The 18,734-nt window shown below is 49.3% G+C and overlaps 1 protein-coding gene and 1 long non-coding RNA gene across 18 annotated transcripts in view; one reads left to right on the plus strand and one right to left on the minus strand.

Moving 5' to 3' along the window:
- Positions 1-18,734, plus strand: part of JAK1 (Janus kinase 1) — a 130,884-nt gene that overhangs the window by 108,620 nt on the left and 3,530 nt on the right. For 10 of the 17 annotated variants that reach the window (XM_077997875.1, XM_077998188.1, XM_077997993.1 and 7 more), the window contains 12 exon segments: positions 174-363; positions 4,988-5,094; positions 8,197-8,340; positions 9,130-9,217; positions 10,219-10,346; positions 10,963-11,098; positions 11,636-11,787; positions 14,252-14,402; positions 14,514-14,608; positions 16,063-16,255; positions 16,959-17,083; positions 17,454-17,626. In XM_077997875.1, coding sequence (XP_077854001.1) covers positions 174-363; positions 4,988-5,094; positions 8,197-8,340; positions 9,130-9,217; positions 10,219-10,346; positions 10,963-11,098; positions 11,636-11,787; positions 14,252-14,402; positions 14,514-14,608; positions 16,063-16,255; positions 16,959-17,083; positions 17,454-17,626 — 1,682 coding nt within the window. 17 annotated transcript variants of the gene reach the window in all.
- Positions 7,802-10,820, minus strand: LOC144332961 (uncharacterized). Its single transcript, XR_013401237.1, has 3 exons — positions 10,686-10,820; positions 8,712-8,821; positions 7,802-7,923 (listed from the first exon to the last, which is right to left on the minus strand). It is a non-coding gene; the product is annotated as an uncharacterized LOC144332961 (long non-coding RNA).

Here is an 18,734-nt window from a genome sequence, read left to right on the forward strand (position 1 = left end):
TTATTTATTGATAATAAACCTTATTTTTGACTAATTTTAGATTTACAGAAATGTTACAGAGATGGTGCAAAATTTCTCCGTACTCTTCATGCAGCTTCCCCTAATGTTAATGTCTTATATATCCACGCCTGACCCCATTTTAAACATTTAATTTCTGGTCATTTTCTGAATAGCAGGGGCAGGGTGCCCAGAAGCAGTTCAAGAACTTTCAGATCGAGGTGCAGAAGGGCCGCTACAGCCTGCATGGTTCAGACCGCAGCTTCCCCAGCTTGGGAGACCTCATGAGCCACCTCAAGAAGCAGATCCTGCGCACGGATAACATCAGCTTCATGTTGAAACGCTGCTGCCAGCCCAAGCCCCGAGGTTCGTCTCCCCATGCCAGAGCCAGGCTGTATCCCATCAGTAATGTGCTGAGACTCAGATCGACCAAAACACGCTGGCTGGCTTAAACCAAGTGGACCCTCCCCACAGTTTCTAGGTGTTCTTTATTGAGTTTTATTACACTTCTGTGCCCAACTCACATCCAGTCCCTTGAGTGTGAGCATTGTCTATAGAAGAGGCATATACCTTTCTCAGCATCTCATTAGGCTGCAGAAAGAGGCATGCTCAGCATTAGTAAGCAGAAAATAACTTCTTTCTTCCTTAAGATAAAATGCCTTGAGAGGTCTCCTGTCACTGGTTTATTTATCTGAGAGAGACTCCTGGTACATCTTTTGTGGGCCAAGAACTATATCAGATGCAAACAATCAGAAATGTGTAAGGCCCAGTCCCTGCCAGTCTAATGCCAGTGTTACAGGTGAATGAGGCCACTGCAGTTTGTGATGGGTGTTTTAACCGACATAGATATCATACCCTGGAGTCAAACAGAAAGGGATGATCAAAATCCCTGAGTTCCATAGCACAGGGGGCTGCATAGAGGAGGCAGTCTTGAACTGAGTGTGGGAGGATGAGTGGGAGGTTGCCAGTGCGGTCAGGGCATCGCAGCATGTGCAAACAGAGGCACAGGTGGGGGCTACCATGAAGGTGAAGGTGGAAGGGAGGGGCAGGTGAGGCTGAGCTTAGGGTGTGGGGGCCTTGGGTGCTGTGCCATGGAGCGGGGTCTTTATCCTGCAGGCCATGGGGGCCAGGGAGGATCAGGGAGTGAAATGGATCCAAGGGGTGAGCCACTCAACTGTTCCTTGTTAAGCCTCTTGAACAGTGTCACTGATGTTCTGCAGGTGGATTTGTCTCTTAGAATGTGAGGACTGGGAAGAGATGTAGAGGTCATACAGTCAACTGTCTTATTTTACAGATGAGAAACTTGAGGCCCAGAAGAGCGAAGTGGGTCTCATCAAAGGTCAGCATCAAAGAGGGGCTTGAGGGCCAGGCCTAACCCGCGTGCCCTAGCTCTTGAGAACTGTTGATTTTGCTGTCCTCACCTCAAGATGCTGCCCTGCACACGTCAGGTTCTTCCCGTAGAAGGAGGAAGGCCTCAGAGAAGGAGCAGCACAGTTGCCACTGAGGCCCCATGAGTGTCAGAGGAAGACCCTCTGAGGAGTCTTTATCTGGGACACATCTTGTTCTTCCAAGCGAACGTGTCTATGAACCCACACACCACCAGGGGTGGGCAGAGGAAGCAGCACCAGGATAGAAAGGGACCTGGGTTCTTGATGTTTGAATCAGTTTTTGGTCTCAGCAAGGGGCTCGTCACTGAACTTGGTGAAAGAGGAAGGACTTGTGTTCTTGATCAGATAGGGTTTCCTGCCAGGCTCAGAGAATAACTGCAGCCTTTGTTTTCATGCTTGAGGATTTTCCGCAAAGGTAAAAACACATCTGCCACTTGACTGTGAGACCTCAGAGTGAGTTCAAACCTTCAAGCCCAACAGCCCTATTTATTCACAGCAACACACTGGAACGAACCCCAGTTGAGGCTCCTGAAACTCAGTGCTGAATGTGTTTCCTGTTGCCTTTCCCACCTGACCGTGGGCTCTTAAGACAGGACCTGAGTCTCACTCACCGCTCTGTTGGCTTGTGGGGAGGAGAGGAGAGTGCCCAGCACAGAATCAGTGTGAATAATGCCTGTCAGGTGAACCAGGTAGCAGGAGCTGCTGGATGGCGAGTGCCTACTGTGGCCCAGGCAGTTTGTGTGCCTACCTTGTTTATTTCATCTACACAGTAGCTTTTCGTAGATATTACAAACGTGATGAAATTGAGACTTAAGACATGGTAAGTGACTTGCTCAAGGCCATGTAGCTAGTAGTATAGGTAGTAGGAATAATAACAGTAGTAATAATTAATAAGAACGGCTCCTATCATGTGAGCAGGGCTTACAATTTGCCAGGCATTGTTTGGAGATCTTTCATGTTTTAAGTCATTTAGTCCTCACAATAACCCAGAATGTGTTGTTATCCCAATTATACATACCCAAGATCACTTAGGTAGAGGATGAGTGGGGATTTGGACTAGCCATCAGCCTAGGACTTTAGAGCAAGGACCAATTCTGACCTTGGGAGAATAAGAATAAGGCCTGTGTGTGAGGCTTCCTTAGATAGGTCCCCCAGAGCTCTCTCTCTTCCTTCTGCCATCTGTAAATTAGAGAAGTGGTGAAATCGTGAAGATTAGACATGAGAATGTTGTGTTGGGTTCTTCAGCTCCTCTGCCCTCCTAACCATGGGGTTTTGATAGCCAGACCCTGATCTGGGTTTCTCACTTGAAAATGCAACTAAGAAACTCTTCATGGGATAAATAAAAAGCAAAATGAAAAAGCAGGAGGCCACTCAGAGTGGGCGTGATGGCTCGGCAGGTCCCGCATCTCTGGTCCTGGGTCCTGTGTCCAGCTCCACTATCCATCTCCAAGTCTGAGGGAGGCCATGTGGAGACCTCCATAAGGACCCAGGGGGCTCCTGGGCCCGTTTTCCACCGGTCCTTTTAAATCCTCATCCGTGCAGTCAGCTCTGACACTGAGGACTTCTGCAGTCCACTGCCCAGGGCTCCGGAACTCTGATGATACAGGAAGGATGGTAATAGTGACTAAGATGTAATGCCAGTCATAATCACGGTGGCAACCAGTCAGGGAGCGTTTTACTCCATATCAGGCGCTGAAGGCAGCCCTTGCCTTGCGTCATCCCATTCATCCACACGGTAACCTATGAGGGACACAGCTGTGGCCCCCATTTTTCTAGTGAGGAAACACCTTCATGGAGGCACTGTGGCTTCCCCCATTCACATTGTTGACCCTGGTGCCATGTTCCCCGAAGTGCCCATGCAAAGAATAGTCCATAAATGGCTTCAGTTCCATTCCCCTCTCTCATTTCCCAAGTGGCTCTGCTTCCTGGCCTCTTGCCTGCTGATACCAGCCACGGGGCTCCTTCTTGATGCCTTTTCTCCTGAGTTGAGTTGAGCCTGAGTTGCCTCTGAATCGGATTTTCCCCAGGTAACAGGGTGGAGTCAGGAAAACGGTATGGAGGGAACAGCCTCTGGAGAAAGGAGTGCCCAGGATATGAGAACAAGGGGAGCCTCTCCCTGAGCCCTGTTTCTGGCACCCACATTTGTTCTCCCGATTAGGGCCAGGTATGTTGTGGGAAGGGTAGAGACTAGAGCCATCTCTGACTTCAGTGTGAATCCTAAGATTATGAACTGCGTGGCCTTGGGCCAATTAATCTCTCGGAATCTCTTTTCTCATCTATAAAATGGGGATAAGAATACACTGTGTATTCCATAGGATTGTTATAAGACAAAGGAGTTAATGTGTATGTTGCTCATAGAACAGCAGCTGGCACAGAGAAGGCAATCGGAGTATGTGAGCTTAAAAAATTAGGAAAAGAATGCCCTGTCCTGAGGGAAAGCGAGGTTTAGAGACGGGGCCCTGTGCAGGGACCCGGCACTCAGCAACCATTGCCTCCCAGCGGTGTGTGTGGTGGCCTCCGTGGGTTATGCCTGGCTGTTCCTACAGATGTTCTTTTAGGAACTTCCTTCTGTTCCAGTCTAGGAATCAGGACTTGAATGGCTACATTTTCTCCCCTAACTCGTTATTGTCTTCTAGTGTAGGAAAGAGGAAGTGAAGGGAAATGCATGTTCTTTGTCATTTTCCTAACATTCCTGCTTCAGTTAATAAAATTGATGAATAGACACAAGTCTTCAGGGATTCCCGGAATACTTTCCCTGCTAGTCAGGATCTGGAAGGTCCCTTCTTGCCTTACGATAACCTTGTTCCTTGCAGTAGTTCCATGGCGGAAAAGATGATTTCTGTGGATTGTGGATTTCCTGGCCTGGAGGATTTAATAATGTGTTGGATTTCTGTTTGAATCAGTAGAATCTGGGGGATAGTCTACTTAAACCTGCACAGGGTTTTGTAAGGGGGCATTTGGTAAGCGCCTCCTCCGTGTCAGGCACCGCTCGTACCAGGAGCTTCAGACAGGGCACTGTTCTGGGTCACCTGCCCTGATCTTCTGGCTCAAAACCAGTGTTTGTTCACCTCCTCTGGTTCCCGTCATGCCCTGGGCCTGGGTACTGCTTCTTCCTTCCACAGCTCTCATCTTTAGAAAGACGCCAGTCATTCATTCACACATTTAACAAATAATAATTGAGTGCCTGCTATATACCGGGCTGTGGAGGTGGAGCAGAAAATAAGATGGACACAGTTGCTGACTTCTTTTGGTTTCCAGTCCTACATTTAAAATTTTAATTTCGTTGGGGAAACTGTTTCTGACCTTTCTTACCAGAACAGATCTTGCTGTACCAACCTTGGAGCACCACACACCTGTTCTTTAGAGGAGCTGAACAAATTGTAGCTTTCCATTTAATTGGTGATTTGGGAGTTTTGGCTCTGTCATCACCCTGTGAGCTCCTGGAGGGTAGGAGCCATGTGCCTGTTCAGTAAGCACTTGTTGAATGACTGAAGCAGCAAGTGCCTGCACACGGGTCCCACGGCCCTGGCTCAGTAGACGCTGACTGTCTGGGAACTCAGATCTTGGGTGCTGTGCTCAGACTCCTCCAATCTCTTCCACAGAAATCTCCAACCTGCTGGTGGCTACTAAGAAAGCCCAGGAGTGGCAGCCCGTCTACCCCATGAGCCAGCTGAGTTTTGATCGGATTTTCAAGAAGGATCTGGTGCAGGTGAGTCACGGCTGCAGGGTGTGGGCCGGCTGTGGTCCTGCCTCCCTGCGGTGGAGCAGCCTGGGGATCTGGGGCAAGGAAGGCTGTGTTTGGGGAAATCTTAGTAGAAAAAGAACAGGGAGACTTTCCTTTGATGGCAAAAGCCATACAACCAGTGCCTGCATCCTCCTCACCCTTGCTGACACTCCTCAGAGACATGTTTTGAGGAAAGTGGTTTGGTCAGGCTTTCTGGGGTTCCCTAGAACTGCAGGGACCTTCTGTGGTGAGGGAATGCTGAGGGGGTGGCAGGGCAGGAGGTGGCTCTCCACAGGGGAGCATGGCCATCACCCCTCGCTGCCTGCAGCAGGCTGTGTGACGGAGCACCTCCAGAGTTCAGTCCTGCACTTTCTGATGATACTTCCAGAAGGAGCAGAGCTGGGGAGGAGAGAACACAGGGAGGGGACAAGAGGACATGCACAGTCTAGGCCTGAAGGAGAGCTATCTGGAGAAACAGATCCCAGCCTTTGGAGGCCTTTTTGCCCGGAATCTACAGGGGCTGCCCTGGAGCTGTTGCTGGTGGTGTGAGACCCAGGAAAATCCCACTTTCTATTCTGCCGCCGCACCCCGGCCCTGATGCATAGAGCCACGCATTGGGGTATCAGGGAGATGGTGTGGCAGCCTTGGAGGGAAGCAAGCACGGTGCCACTCACCACCTGGGGAGATGGCAGCACCTTGGGGGTGTTGGAGGGTGAGGCGGAAGCTGCCTGCTGTGAAGGAGCCCGGGGAGAGTGGCACACGGGGGTTTGTTACTTTACCTTTTTCAGTGAGTCCCTGAGATTGTTGGATAGAGATTGAGGGAGTGGAAATCTACAGCTAAACTGCCTCACTTCCATCGTGGTACATTTCTTCACCAAAGGCCCATCATTGTTCTCTATTCCTCTTGTGGTGTCAGAGCTATGTCCTGAGATTATAGTCACCAGAGCCACAGTTTCATAGCCTCTTTTCTGTGTAGAACTTATGTAGTCCGTGGGGCCTGCCTCTTTTCCCTCCCCTCAAGCCTCCAAGCAGGTAACCACCATCCTCCATGCCTTCCACATCCACTTAGCCAACAGAGATCAAGCATTACACGTGCCATGCACGATTGCTGCCTCAGCAGGCTCCTGTCTGTTTTGAGGGGGTAATCACATTCGCAAGAGTCAAGTTCCAAGGTAGGGAAGGACAGGAGGATGTGGACCTAATCTTGAGAGGACAGAGATGGCTTCCTGGAGGAAGTGGTATCAAAGCAGAGTCCCAGACCAGGCACAGTGGCTCACACCTGTAGTCCCAGCACTTTGAGAGGCCAAGGTGGGAGGATCGCTTGAGCCTAGGAGTTCAAGACCAGCCTGGGCAACACAATGAGATCCCATCTCTACTAAAAATAAAAATGAGAAAGTTAGCTGTGCATAGTGGTATGCAGCTATAGTCCCAGCTACTCAGGAGGCTGAGTTGGAAGGATTGCATAAGGCCAGGAGTTTGAGGTTGCAGTGAACCATGATTGTGCTACTGCACTCCAGCCTGGGTGATAGAGCGAGACCCTGTCTGGGGGGTAAGCAGGGTCTCATCCTGGAGGATGAGCTCAAGTAGCTAGGCAAGGTGGAGGGAACAGCATCAGAGGAGGCTGAAGTGGGCCATATGGGCCTTTGTGGGGCCCTGCAGAATCCTGACAGCATATGGTATCATGCCTTGGCCACGGGAAGAGCAATTATTCTGAAAGCATATGGCTTTTACAGGATGTTCTGGGAATACAGCTTCCCATAACCTTGATGGATCACTTCATGACAGATGCAACTTTAATGAATAGCCAAAGACCTTGCCAGGATACAGCAGACAGGGTGGATGCATCGCCATTCGGCTCTGACAGATGACAAATGGTGGCATTTGTGCAAATTAATATACCTGATTAACAATGGTGTATGTTCCTATGGGGGATAAGACTGATTCCCTTGGTATAAGCTACAGTCCATTTTCCGCATTTCCAGGGGGTCCTCAAATAATAGAATAATGGACCTTCATTTTACAAGTTTCGTGGGGCTAATGTCAACAACTTGACAGTGCCTAAGTTTCGTGAATCCCATTTCGATTTCCAAATATTAAGAATTTTAAAATCAGAATTATTGCAACTTGAACTGGAAGGGTCCTCAGAAATAGATCATGGTGCGGCCAGGGCTTTGCACGGATCATCTCATTCAGTCCTCCTGCCACTCATCCGGGGGTATTGTTCCCTTTCACATGTCAGGAAATCCAGGACACATCGCCCTAGTCTCCACCATCATCTTCACATTGCCATCTCATCTGTGAGGTTGCCAGGGCAAATGCCGGTGTACTTTGCACCACTAACTTTAAATCCCAGCATGCGTGCATACACATGAGCACACACACTGGATAGATGGATGGGAAACACATGGTTCCAGTGTGAGAAACTGTGCCTACCTGTGCCAGAGGGCTTCAGATAACACATGGGCCCACCAGATGGGTTTCTACCCCCCCGTATGCCTGAGTCTGTACCAGGAGCCTCCGTCCCTGTTTCCTGGTTTGATTCTTATCACAGCCCTATGAGGTCAGTACCATTATTACCTCCATTTGCAGAAAGTGGGCAGAGATTGCCCCCATGTCACATGGCCAGCGGGTAGTAGAGCTGGGATTTGCAAGCCTCTTCACAGGGTAGCACAGCCTGTGAGTAGAGGAGCTGCCTGGGGGCTCCTGTCTTGAGTCTTCTCTGGAGGCCTGGGGTGGGACCCATGTGGCTGGCCGTTGATGGCCCTGTTTGCAGTGTCCTGACAGGTTAGGACTGTGTTTTGGCCAGAGGCTGTCCTGGGGGTAGAAAGCAAGGAGCCGTTTAGGGAGTAGGAGGACCGTCTCCTGGGGCCCAGCAAATGTCACCACTGTGTTTGGCCAAATAGCTTGTTGTTTTCTCAGGAGACCTGACAAGGACAAGGCGCTGGGGACCATGAGCTGGGGCAGGGAGCCCTCTTGCCTTTGCCCCATCCCACTGATCGTCCATGTTCCCACTGAGGAGCCATTCCCAGACGGTCCATCACTGTGGGGCACAGAGAGGTCACCCCAGCCTTCTGCTTCCTCCCTCAGGGCGAGCACCTTGGGAGAGGCACGAGAACACACATCTACTCTGGGACCCTGATGGATTACAAGGATGACGAAGGAACTTCTGAAGAGAAGAAGATAAAAGTGATCCTCAAAGTCTTAGACCCTAGCCACAGGGATATTTCCCTGGCAAGTGTCTTCCTCTGAATTCCTCCCCTCCCCTCTCCCGTTTCCAGAGCCAGTGGAACACGATGGGTTGAGAAGAACCCTTGCACTTCTTGTGGCCCAGTGCTTTTCAAACTTGCCTTTTACTCAGAATTTTTTTCTCCACATATGATCTTAGTGGACCCTGTGTGTAGAGTGAGGTGGGTTGAGCAGCTCCTCACACTCATCCTGTGACCTCCCTTCCACCCCCAGCCCCCACCTTTCCTAAGGACAGGTCCAGGTGGCCATGCTGTGGAGCCCCAGGACTGGCCAAATGGTTCAAAGTTCCTGATACAGTCCATGGCTCTCAACGCACAGTCTGGAAAATTAAAGCCCAGAGGAGTAAAAGGACTCACCCAGGATCCCACAGACTGTTAGAGTGACACAGTCAAATATTGAGCAGAGATCGGCTGCCTTCATTTTCCCTTTGTTCCAGCATAGTGCTAAACATGGGTATTTCCCAGAGCTGAAAGGAAGAGAGAGAGGTGGGCATGAGTATCCAGTGGGAAAATTCTTAGCCAGCTTCTCCCACCAGCCCTGCTCTGCATCCTGTTAGGTTTTCTAAAGAAATCTCACATCCCTGCCAGATTGGCCCAGAGAACAAGGCTTGGCAGTGCCTCTGGACAGTCAAGGCCAGGGGATTGATGTTCAGGGCCTGGGGTGGCGACAGTGGTGAGCTTCCCTGGGTCCACTGGCTTTTCCCTCAGCAGAGCCCCTGGGGAGCAGCCCCCTAGAGGCTGGCCTGAGACATTCGTGTATCCTGCTTGCCTACAGGCCTTCTTCGAGGCAGCCAGCATGATGAGACAGGTCTCCCACAAACACATCGTGTACCTCTATGGCGTCTGTGTCCGCGACGTGGAGAGTAAGTGTGTTCTCTTTTGAAGGGGTGGGTGGCCTGGCTGGGGAGCCTGGGTGCTGTGGAGACGGTGGGGGCTCTTCCCACCCTCATGTTGCCCAGACTTCTTGCCTTTCTTTGTGCGGTTGAGGAGATTGAGGGACGGAGCAGATCATTTGCTTAAGTTAGTAGTGGAGTTGGAACTAAAACCAATTGCTTTTCATTCACGTGTGTAATGTTTCTTGTCAACGCTGGCAAGAACCCTACACTGTGCTAGACCTGGGAGGTTGAGGTGAGTGAAATGAGGTCACGGCCCCAAGAGTCGGGCTCCAGAAGCTCTGGGCAGGTGAGCGAGGTGAGCGCACCCCACGGGCAGCAAGACGCTGGCCTCTCGAGTAGACTGGCCTGCCTTTCAACCGCAGGCAGGCTTGGCCCTGTCTTGGTTGTCAAGCCACTGAGCTGGTGGGCCCTTGGGCTGCTGCTGCACACTGAGATGGAGGGGTAGCCTTGGCTGCTGAGTTCCTGACATACAAGTTTGGAAGAAGAAGGATTTTTTTTTTTAAACCCCAAGTGACTTCTTCCCTGTGAAATCCGGCAATGTGAGCTGTTCGGTGTACTCACACAGGAGTCCTGTGGAGAGGGAAGTTTTGCCGTGCGAGCGGTCTGACCTCGGCATCGCAGTGTGTTGTAGAACAGCAGCAGTGCCGGTGGCTGTTCCCAGAGCCCTTGTTCTGTGTCAGGCCCTCTGCCAAGGCTTTCCATGCCTTGTGACATTGAGCCGCCATCTGTTATTACAGATGAGGGAATTGAGGCTCAGAGAAGTGTCACTTGCTCAGTGCCACCCGTTTAGAAGAAGAGCTTGGGGTTGAACTTGGCCTTTCCAACTCTGAAGCCCCTGCACCTTTGCACCCCCCAAGGCTATCTGTGTACTCTGAGTAGTGTTCACTAAAGTGGGCTGTTGTAAGGGGATGAAGGAGAGGACTGTCCCATAGACCAGGTTGCAGACACGGCTATTTTTGTGCCTATAGATATCATGGTGGAAGAGTTTGTGGAAGGGGGTCCTCTGGATCTCTTCATGCACCGGAAAAGCGATGTCCTTACTACACCCTGGAAATTCAAAGTTGCCAAACAGCTGGCCAGTGCCCTGAGCTACTTGGTAAGGATGTCCTGATGTCCATAATGGTCCCACCAGAAACCAGAGTGTCGTGGGAGGGGTGGCAGGAAGGAGGTGCTAGCCAAGCAGCTGGAGGGGCCTGTTCTTGGGTTCCATGGGGCCAGGGCTCTGTGGCTGGACAAAGGTGTGCCTGGTGCTTACTGAAGACGGTCATTTGGGGCCGTTCCCTGTGCTCCATGGTTCTGTTTAGTGGGAAATGTTAGCGCGTCAGAGGACCGACCTGCATACTGCAGATGGCAAGGCTGAAAGCAGTGCAGTAGGTGTTGAGTGAATGAGTGAACTGCCAGCCTCTGTAGCAGCTGACACGTGTGGAGTGCTCACCATGGCTCAGCTGTTCAGGCGTTTCACAGATTCTCATCAGTGTCATGCTCCTGAAGCCCAGTGAGATACGCCCCACTGTTTAGCCACATTCAGTGATGAGGGAGCTGGAGCCGAGGGGCACCTGTGATGTGCCTGTCACACAGATGATTGGTGGCAGTGCCAGGCTGTCCGGATCTGGCTGTAGCTGGAGGTAGGAAGAGATGACCTCAGGGACCAGGGTTGGAAATAGAGTACAGGAAGGAGCAGCCCGGTTAAACTTGCCCTTTTTACTCTGCAGGAAGATAAAGACCTGGTCCATGGAAATGTGTGTACTAAAAACCTCCTCCTGGCCCGTGAGGGCATCGACAGCGAGTGTGGTCCGTTCATCAAGCTCAGTGACCCTGGCATCCCCATTACGGTGCTGTCTAGGCAAGGTGTGTCTCCCCTCTCTTCCCTCTGGCCCCATCCTGAGTTGGGGCAAGTCAGCAGGGAGAAGGGCTGGGCTGGGGTTGGTCTCCTTTTAGAGAGTCTTTTTTTTTTTTTTTTTTATTTTAGTAGAGACGGTTTCACCATATTGGCCAGGATGGTCTTGATCTCCTGCCTTCTCTTAAGCCCTTGAACAAGGCCCCTTTCGTCCCCTGCCCTGGGTGATGGCCCCCACCCTGGGATGTTTTGCTGATCCTGAGGCCAGGGCTTCAGAAGCCTGGCTCCACACGACCCTTCTGGGGAGCTTGGAGGCAAGGACCCATCTGCTGGCTGTGACCCAGATTGATGTATCAGAAGTGCTGGGTGAGGCTTGGAGGCCTGCACGCTTGCAGAACCCCCATGGGACTCATGTGGCCTTGGGCCACGTTTGGACACACTGCTTGAAGTAGTTCCTTCATTGGCTCACTGTTCTGGCTGCAGTGACAGTAATTGAATCCCCGGGAGATCCTAGAAACTGCTCTGTCAATGTGTCTGTTGTCTTCCAGAGTGCATTGAACGAATCCCGTGGATTGCTCCCGAGTGTGTTGAGGACTCCAAGAACCTGAGTGTGGCTGCTGACAAGTGGAGCTTTGGAACTACGCTCTGGGAAATCTGCTACAATGGCGAGATCCCCTTGAAAGACAAGACACTGATTGAGGTGAGCAGGTGTTTCCCAGGGTATGAGGCAAGTGAGGGCTTTCAGGCGCTCGTGGACTTCCCAGGAGTTGTCGGAAGCCTGGCACTGTGGGAAGAGACGGGCATGGGTTTGAATCTCTTCACAGGCCTACTGGGTGTGTGACCTCACAAATGTAACTGAACTTCCGTGAGCCTTAGTTTCATCATCTGTAAAATGGGGATAATCAGTAACTCCTTGTAGGGTTTTTGTGAAGATTAAAGAATGCAGAGAGAGTGATAGGCATACAGTACAAGCTCAGTAGATGTTACAGTATTATTTATCTGAGATTTTAAGTGCCTGTTATTCAGCAAAATTAACACACAAATATGTATGGAGTTCCTATGTTGTATTAGGCATCAAGCTAGGGAAAAGCTGGGGGTTCACAATAAAATAAGATAGAGGCCTTGCCTTCCCTTGAGGGCCTTAGGGGGTATGGTAGGGATTTAGGCTAAAATAACAATGGTAAGAATTCCAGAAAGAATACCTGAAAGTGTCACCCTAAGAGCCCTGTAAATTAGGTAGGAGGGTGTCATTACCCTCATTTGACAGATCAGGTAACAGAAACTCAGGTAGCCCCACTCACCTGGGTTCCTCAGCTAGAATGCAAAACAGGTGAGGTGTGGACCTGTCCTCCAGATGTACCTGTGGAAAAAGTAGAGACTCTGACTCCAAAGGGGTAAAGTAGTAAAAACCACAATGAAAGACCACTGTCCCTTCATCTCAGTGACTGTAATTGGAATGTGCTCCGGATGTTTAGAGGGGGCAACCATTAGTTTCGGCTGTGAGAGCCTGGTTTCAGTGCTGTGCCAGGAGCCTGGGTAGTTTGGTGTGCCTGGCCTTGAGTATCTGGAATGGGGAAAGGAGTAACAGTGATCAGGTGGGAAAGGCCATTTGGGTTCAGATGTTTGAAGTCCCTGATTCCAGGCTGCAGAGCCTACATTTTCCTGGGGGTGGCCTGGGACAAGGCAGGATTTGGGTGGAGGAGGGAGGGGCTTGGAGGTTGGCCTTGGGATGTTATCCTGGATGCAGTAGCTGGGATGGACAGAGGAGAGACCTGGAGGGAGACAAGGGCCCCGAGGCTCTCAGCAATGAGAGCCCCACATCCGGAAATGGCAGCGGGAGTCCAGAGTGCAGGGTGGGAGATATTGAAGAGGTAGAACCTCTATGACTTGCCAGTTAAAGATGGTGCAGGACTTGGGAAAGGATCTTAAACCGCGGGGAAACCATCGGATCTACAGATCTGCTATTTGGAATTTTCAGCCTAGGCTTTTGGGAAATTCATTTTTATTTTTAACTTCCTTGAATCCTTGGAAATGAAACAACATACTCTTTGTCATCAGTCAGTATTTATCGAGCACGTGCTGCGTTCCCCGGGCTGAACAGCATACAGGGTGGTGTAAGGAAGGACCCGTGTCTTTAATAAAATGGGGGTCTCTCTCTACCTAAGTCCCCTTGGGTTAGATGGCCTTTCTGCAGGCTGCACTGCCGCAGCGATGTGTGAGTGACACTCAAGGACAAGAGCAGCTCTCAGCTCCTTAATTCTAGTCCTCCCTCCTCCCTGTCCTCTGGGGCCTGCCCACCCCAGTCCACCCCACCCCAGGGCCCACGGGGACCAGAGAGGAACCTAGTACCCTTGGAGTCCAGCTAGAAAGTAGAAACTGGAATGCAGTGGTTTCACTTCATCTTCCAAAAGTAGCATAAGTTCTTTGTTTCTAAAGTTTAAAGTAATAAACAGTTGAAGAAAATTTTAAAAATGAAACTGTTAAAAAAAGAAAATAGCAATCACTGCATTCTTGTCATCCCTGACCACTGTTAACACTTCGGCATTTTGTCTTCCAGCCTGTTTGTATCTCTCTTTTTTAAACAAAATTGGGGCCATGCTAGATAGAGTTATATAAAATTCTGAGTTTTTTCATTTAATACTGTGAGTGCTTTCCTGTGAGATTAAATCATAATTTAAAAAAATTTAACATGAGTTGTTTTGTTTAATTTACTTGACTAAATTTATAGTTGGCATTTAAGTTTTCAGATTTCCAGTGTTCTATCTAATTCTGCAGGGAACATCCTTATACATAAATGTTTGTTCATATCTGATTTATTTCTGAGTCATTCAGTCATTGAAATTAATGCATCAGAGGGTTTGAAGAATCTGAAGATTTTTGTACATGTTGCCCAGTTGTATTCCAGAAAGGTTGCATGCCTTTACTTGAATGAAGCCTTTTGGGACTGGGCTATAGTGCCCAGTCTCCTTGAATTTGGATTATTCAGTATTAGGACTGTGATTTCCCCTTCCAAGAAGAAGGCAACAGTAACAAACATTTATGAAACTTACCTGTAAGTGGAGATGTTGAGAATCGAATGAGGAATTGGCACTTCCATCTGACCTGCGGCTGAGAAGTTTGTAGGTGGTTCCTTTGGTTTCTTCCATGTGCCCCTCTTGTTTCAGAAAGAGAGATTCTATGAAAGCCGGTGCAGGCCAGTGACACCATCATGTAAGGAGCTGGCTGACCTCATGACCCGCTGCATGAACTACGACCCCAATCAGAGGCCCTTCTTCCGAGCCATCATGAGAGACATTAATAAGCTTGAAGAGCAGAGTAAGACCTGCCATGTGCTGCTTTAACGCAGCCTGGGGAGAAACAGGAGCCTGGGTGGCAGTCCCTGGCAATCGCCTGCCTTTCACTCTATTTTCTTTTCTCTTCTGTTAGATCCAGATATTGTTTCAGAAAAAAAGCCAGCAACTGAAGTGGACCCCACGCATTTTGAGAAGCGCTTCCTAAAGAGGATCCGTGACTTGGGAGAGGTAAGTTACACCCGTGCTTCTTGCTCGTGACGGCAGAGCCCTCCGCCATTCACAGCGCCTCTGTCTGCACGTACAGCTTCTCTCCATCCTTTTTCATTCTGGGGCCAGGTCCATGAGCGAAAGCACCTTACTGCATTTGGGGGCCACTTTCATCACAAGGGATTGTGTTTTTCTCCATGTGACACCAGGGCACGGACGGAATGCATGTCACCGCCTGTGTGCACACTTGTGTATGCACACGGGACTCTGGGCAGCTCCCTTGAGAGACTTGATTTTTCTCTACAGGACAGAAGAGAATGGAAAGAGGGATAGATGGGGGAGTAGGTATAGATATGGTGGAATAGGAAAATCTCTGCCTCTGACTTTCCTGGGCATATATATCCTGTAAGCTTCTTTCTTTTTCTCCTGCCCCAAGAGACAGGGTCTCACTCTGTATCCCAGGCTGGAGTGCAGTAGTATGATCATAGCTCACTGCAGCTCAACTTCCCAGGCTCAAGCAATCTTCCTGCCTCAGCCTCCTGAGTAGCTGGAACTACAGGCACATGCCCCCATGCTGGCTAATATTTTTTTTATTTTTTCTTGTAGAAATAGGGTCTTGCTGTGTTGCCTAGGCTGCTCTGAAACTCCTGGCCTCAAGCAAGGAGGCCTCCCAAAGTGCTGGGATTACAGGCATGAGCCACCCCACCCAGCCCTGTAAGGCTCTTTAAAGGAGGGATAGCTTTATTACGCAGAATCCCAAAATAAAATACCAGCTTTTCTTTGGACCTTAAATGGGAGCTTCCAAACAGTTAATTGTGACTAGAGAAGCTACTGAGATTTGTGTCTTTATACAGATGTTCTGTAGTCTGGTTAATGAAACAGACTTGATACATCTCCAGGATCTGCTGTGTGCCAGCCTCTGTGCCAGGCATTGTCAGAAGCATGGCATCCTTAGTTTCCCCCACCATCCCCGAGGCCAGTTTCTGTATACAGTGAGTACATCAGGAGCCAGCTCAGATTAGGGAACTTGGCCACCCCTGTCGCTGTCAGGTGGCTTGGCTGGAACCTGATCTCACGTCTTCTAAAGACTCCTCATGCTCTTGCTCTTTTCAGCCACGCTGTGGGGCCTGTCCTGTAATGTGAGCCCAGAGCTTTCAGAGAACGGCACAGTTGTCCTGCAGGCCCAGAAATAACCTTCATTTCCTGTGGGTTACATGTTCATGGAAGCTAGGACTGATGAGTTGGTTCATCGTCACCTGCTACTTTCCTTGTCTTAGTAACGGAGGGGACAGATTGTGAGGCCAAGAGAGCACGGGGGCTGTAGTGAGCAGGCACAGTCCAGGTGAGAGGCTTCTGCCTGCAAGGCCAGACGGCGAGAACCCCTGGCCCTCAGGCTGTGAGCAGCAAGACTTCTCTGTGTTCTGTGGCCTACGCTGGGGCTTCCTTGATAACAGCACATGCATCTTTCCCTCCAGGGCCACTTTGGGAAGGTTGAGCTCTGCAGGTATGACCCCGAAGGGGACAATACAGGGGAGCAGGTGGCTGTCAAATCTCTGAAGCCTGAGAGTGGAGGTAACCACATAGCTGATCTGAAAAAGGAAATCGAGATCTTAAGGAACCTCTATCATGAGAACATTGTGAAGTACAAAGGAATCTGCACGGAAGACGGTATGTTGTGCAAGGCCGGGGTCCGGTTTAAAGATTTGGTGACTGTCTAGGGTCATGAAGACCAGTGCAGAACAGGCAGCCCGTGGCCTTATCTGGGCATCTGACATGCTAGCTGGTAGTTCCCACACTCTCAAGGCTTCCAAGTCATATGTACTGTCAAATCCTTCAGCAGCTGCAGGGCTCCTGAGGACGCCACCCAGGCCCCCTCCATCCAGGGGCTGGCTCCAGCACTGTCTCTCCACGTCACTTGCACTTACGCCTTATGAAACTGATTCCTACTCCACCTCCACCCACTTCCCTGTTCTGATCCAATACTAGCCAGGGTATTTCATTTTCTAGTTGTCTAAATCAAAGTGGCAAGTAATATTTACTAATAATTGTATCTTATTTGCAAGCCAGTATCTACTCATGGTAGTGAAATTGACAGTGAGCTGATAATTTTTGAAAGTGATCATTTGCCTGTGGTTTACAGAGCACTCTGTTATCTCAGTAAGTGCTTATGCCTGTGAGGTAGGTACACCAGTGTTACCATCTCCATTCACTGCTGAGGATCCTGAGGCATAAGAGGTCAAGTAACATGCCTGTGATGAAGGGGTGAAGCTGACATCACCTCAGGGCCTCTGTCTCAGATCCTGTGCCCTTGCCTCTCCCACGGTTCCCTCATTTGGCAGCCTCAGACTGATGGGTGTTTTTTTCTAAACAGGAGGAAATGGTATTAAGCTCATCATGGAATTTCTGCCTTCGGGAAGCCTTAAGGAGTATCTTCCAAAGAATAAGAACAAAATTAACCTCAAACAGCAGCTAAAATATGCCGTTCAGATTTGTAAGGTAAAAAATAAATAAATAAATAAAGACAGCATGTTACAGATTCAGACATCAGGCGCTCTGTCCTGGGTAATTGGTTTGTAATTTGACTCCAAGTGGAAAAGTTTATGATAATTATACTAAGTTTGTCTCTCTCTGCATTATTTAGATGAAAAGTCAGCCTCTACTAAGAAAGTCAATGGATTTAAATATGGTTGTTTTAATGTATATTTCTTTGAATCAGTTTGGTCTTAATACTCTTGCATGAAAGTCAGAACCAAAAAAATTGTCAGTGATATGTGAATGAAATGACATTTCTGTTTTCTCTGATGAAGTGATAGATAATACAATCTAAAGTGACTTTATGTGCTTGACTTTTACTTCTCTCTCTCAGGGGATGGACTATTTGGGTTCTCGGCAATATGTTCACCGTGACTTGGCAGCAAGAAATGTCCTTGTTGAGAGTGAACACCAAGTGAAAATTGGAGACTTCGGTTTAACCAAAGCAATTGAAACCGATAAGGAGTATTACACCGTCAAGGATGACCGGGACAGCCCTGTGTTTTGGTAACTGAATCAAACCGCCAGGTTTTATCAATGCGTCATAGAGTTTACAGTTTTGGTAGGCCCTTTCTGGCTATATTAATGTCTCTCATTCCTCTGGCCTGACTCAAGATTAGAGAAGGTTTAGAACATTTGGAATTGATTGATATTTATCTTCAAGAAACACACCTTTCCAGCTGTTTCATTGAAAGCAGCCTATATAAATGCCTGCGCTTCATCTAACACCGTCTTCCAAGGAATGAAAGAAATCTAACCACCAGCTCAACATTCCCAGCTTCCCAGGAGAGGGCATTCATCTGATGCAGTTCTTAAAACTGTGAGCAGGTGAAGGGGATCTAGTTCCTTTCTTAAACACATCCATGCAGAGGGAAGCTGTAGGACGGAGTGGGCATTGCAGATTCAGGGAACTCCTGGACAGAGCAGAGCAAAACCTGTGGGAGACCTGGCTGTCTCTCATGAATCACCAGAGGCCCCCAGGTTAGAAGGCCACACACTGGCTACAACCATGTCTCAGCCGGGAACACTGTCCAGGGGAGAGATTGCTTACATCTCTACTACACCCTGCCACATAACCAGTCAGCACTCCCCAGGTGCATCCCACATGGACACAAACATAGACCTTTCCCACTTATGGAGCCTAAACGTCTTCATTCATTCATTTAAGGAAATGCATCAAGGTCCTGCTTTGTGCCAGTACGGGAGATATGGTGAACAAGTAGGCCGAGTTTAGAGTTTTAACAGGCTAGGCAGCCACTGGCATGGAGCAGGAAACATACAGAAGGGGTCGGGCTTGGTATTCTGGAAGTCATGAGTATTCAGATGAAACCTGAAAGATTCATGCGGGTTTAGACAGATGGTTGCAAGACAGCATGCATGACTAGGAAGAATGAGACAAGAGCAGTTGATTTCCCAGGAACTGAAAGCGAGGCTGGATGGTGGAATAGGTTTGCAGGAGGAAGCTTGAGTCATGAAGCTGGGACTTCATCTCAAGAGCAGTGGGATGCTGCTGGAGGGTTTAAGGACAGAGACTTTGTTTTAAAAAGACCACCATTGAATGAAGGGAACAAGATTGGAGCCAGGGAGTCTGATTTGGCTGCTTCAACAGCTCAGG

The sequence above is a fragment of the Macaca mulatta genome, chromosome 1 (assembly GCF_049350105.2).
Source record: "Macaca mulatta isolate MMU2019108-1 chromosome 1, T2T-MMU8v2.0, whole genome shotgun sequence".
In the NCBI taxonomy this organism is placed as follows: domain Eukaryota; kingdom Metazoa; phylum Chordata; class Mammalia; order Primates; family Cercopithecidae; genus Macaca; species Macaca mulatta.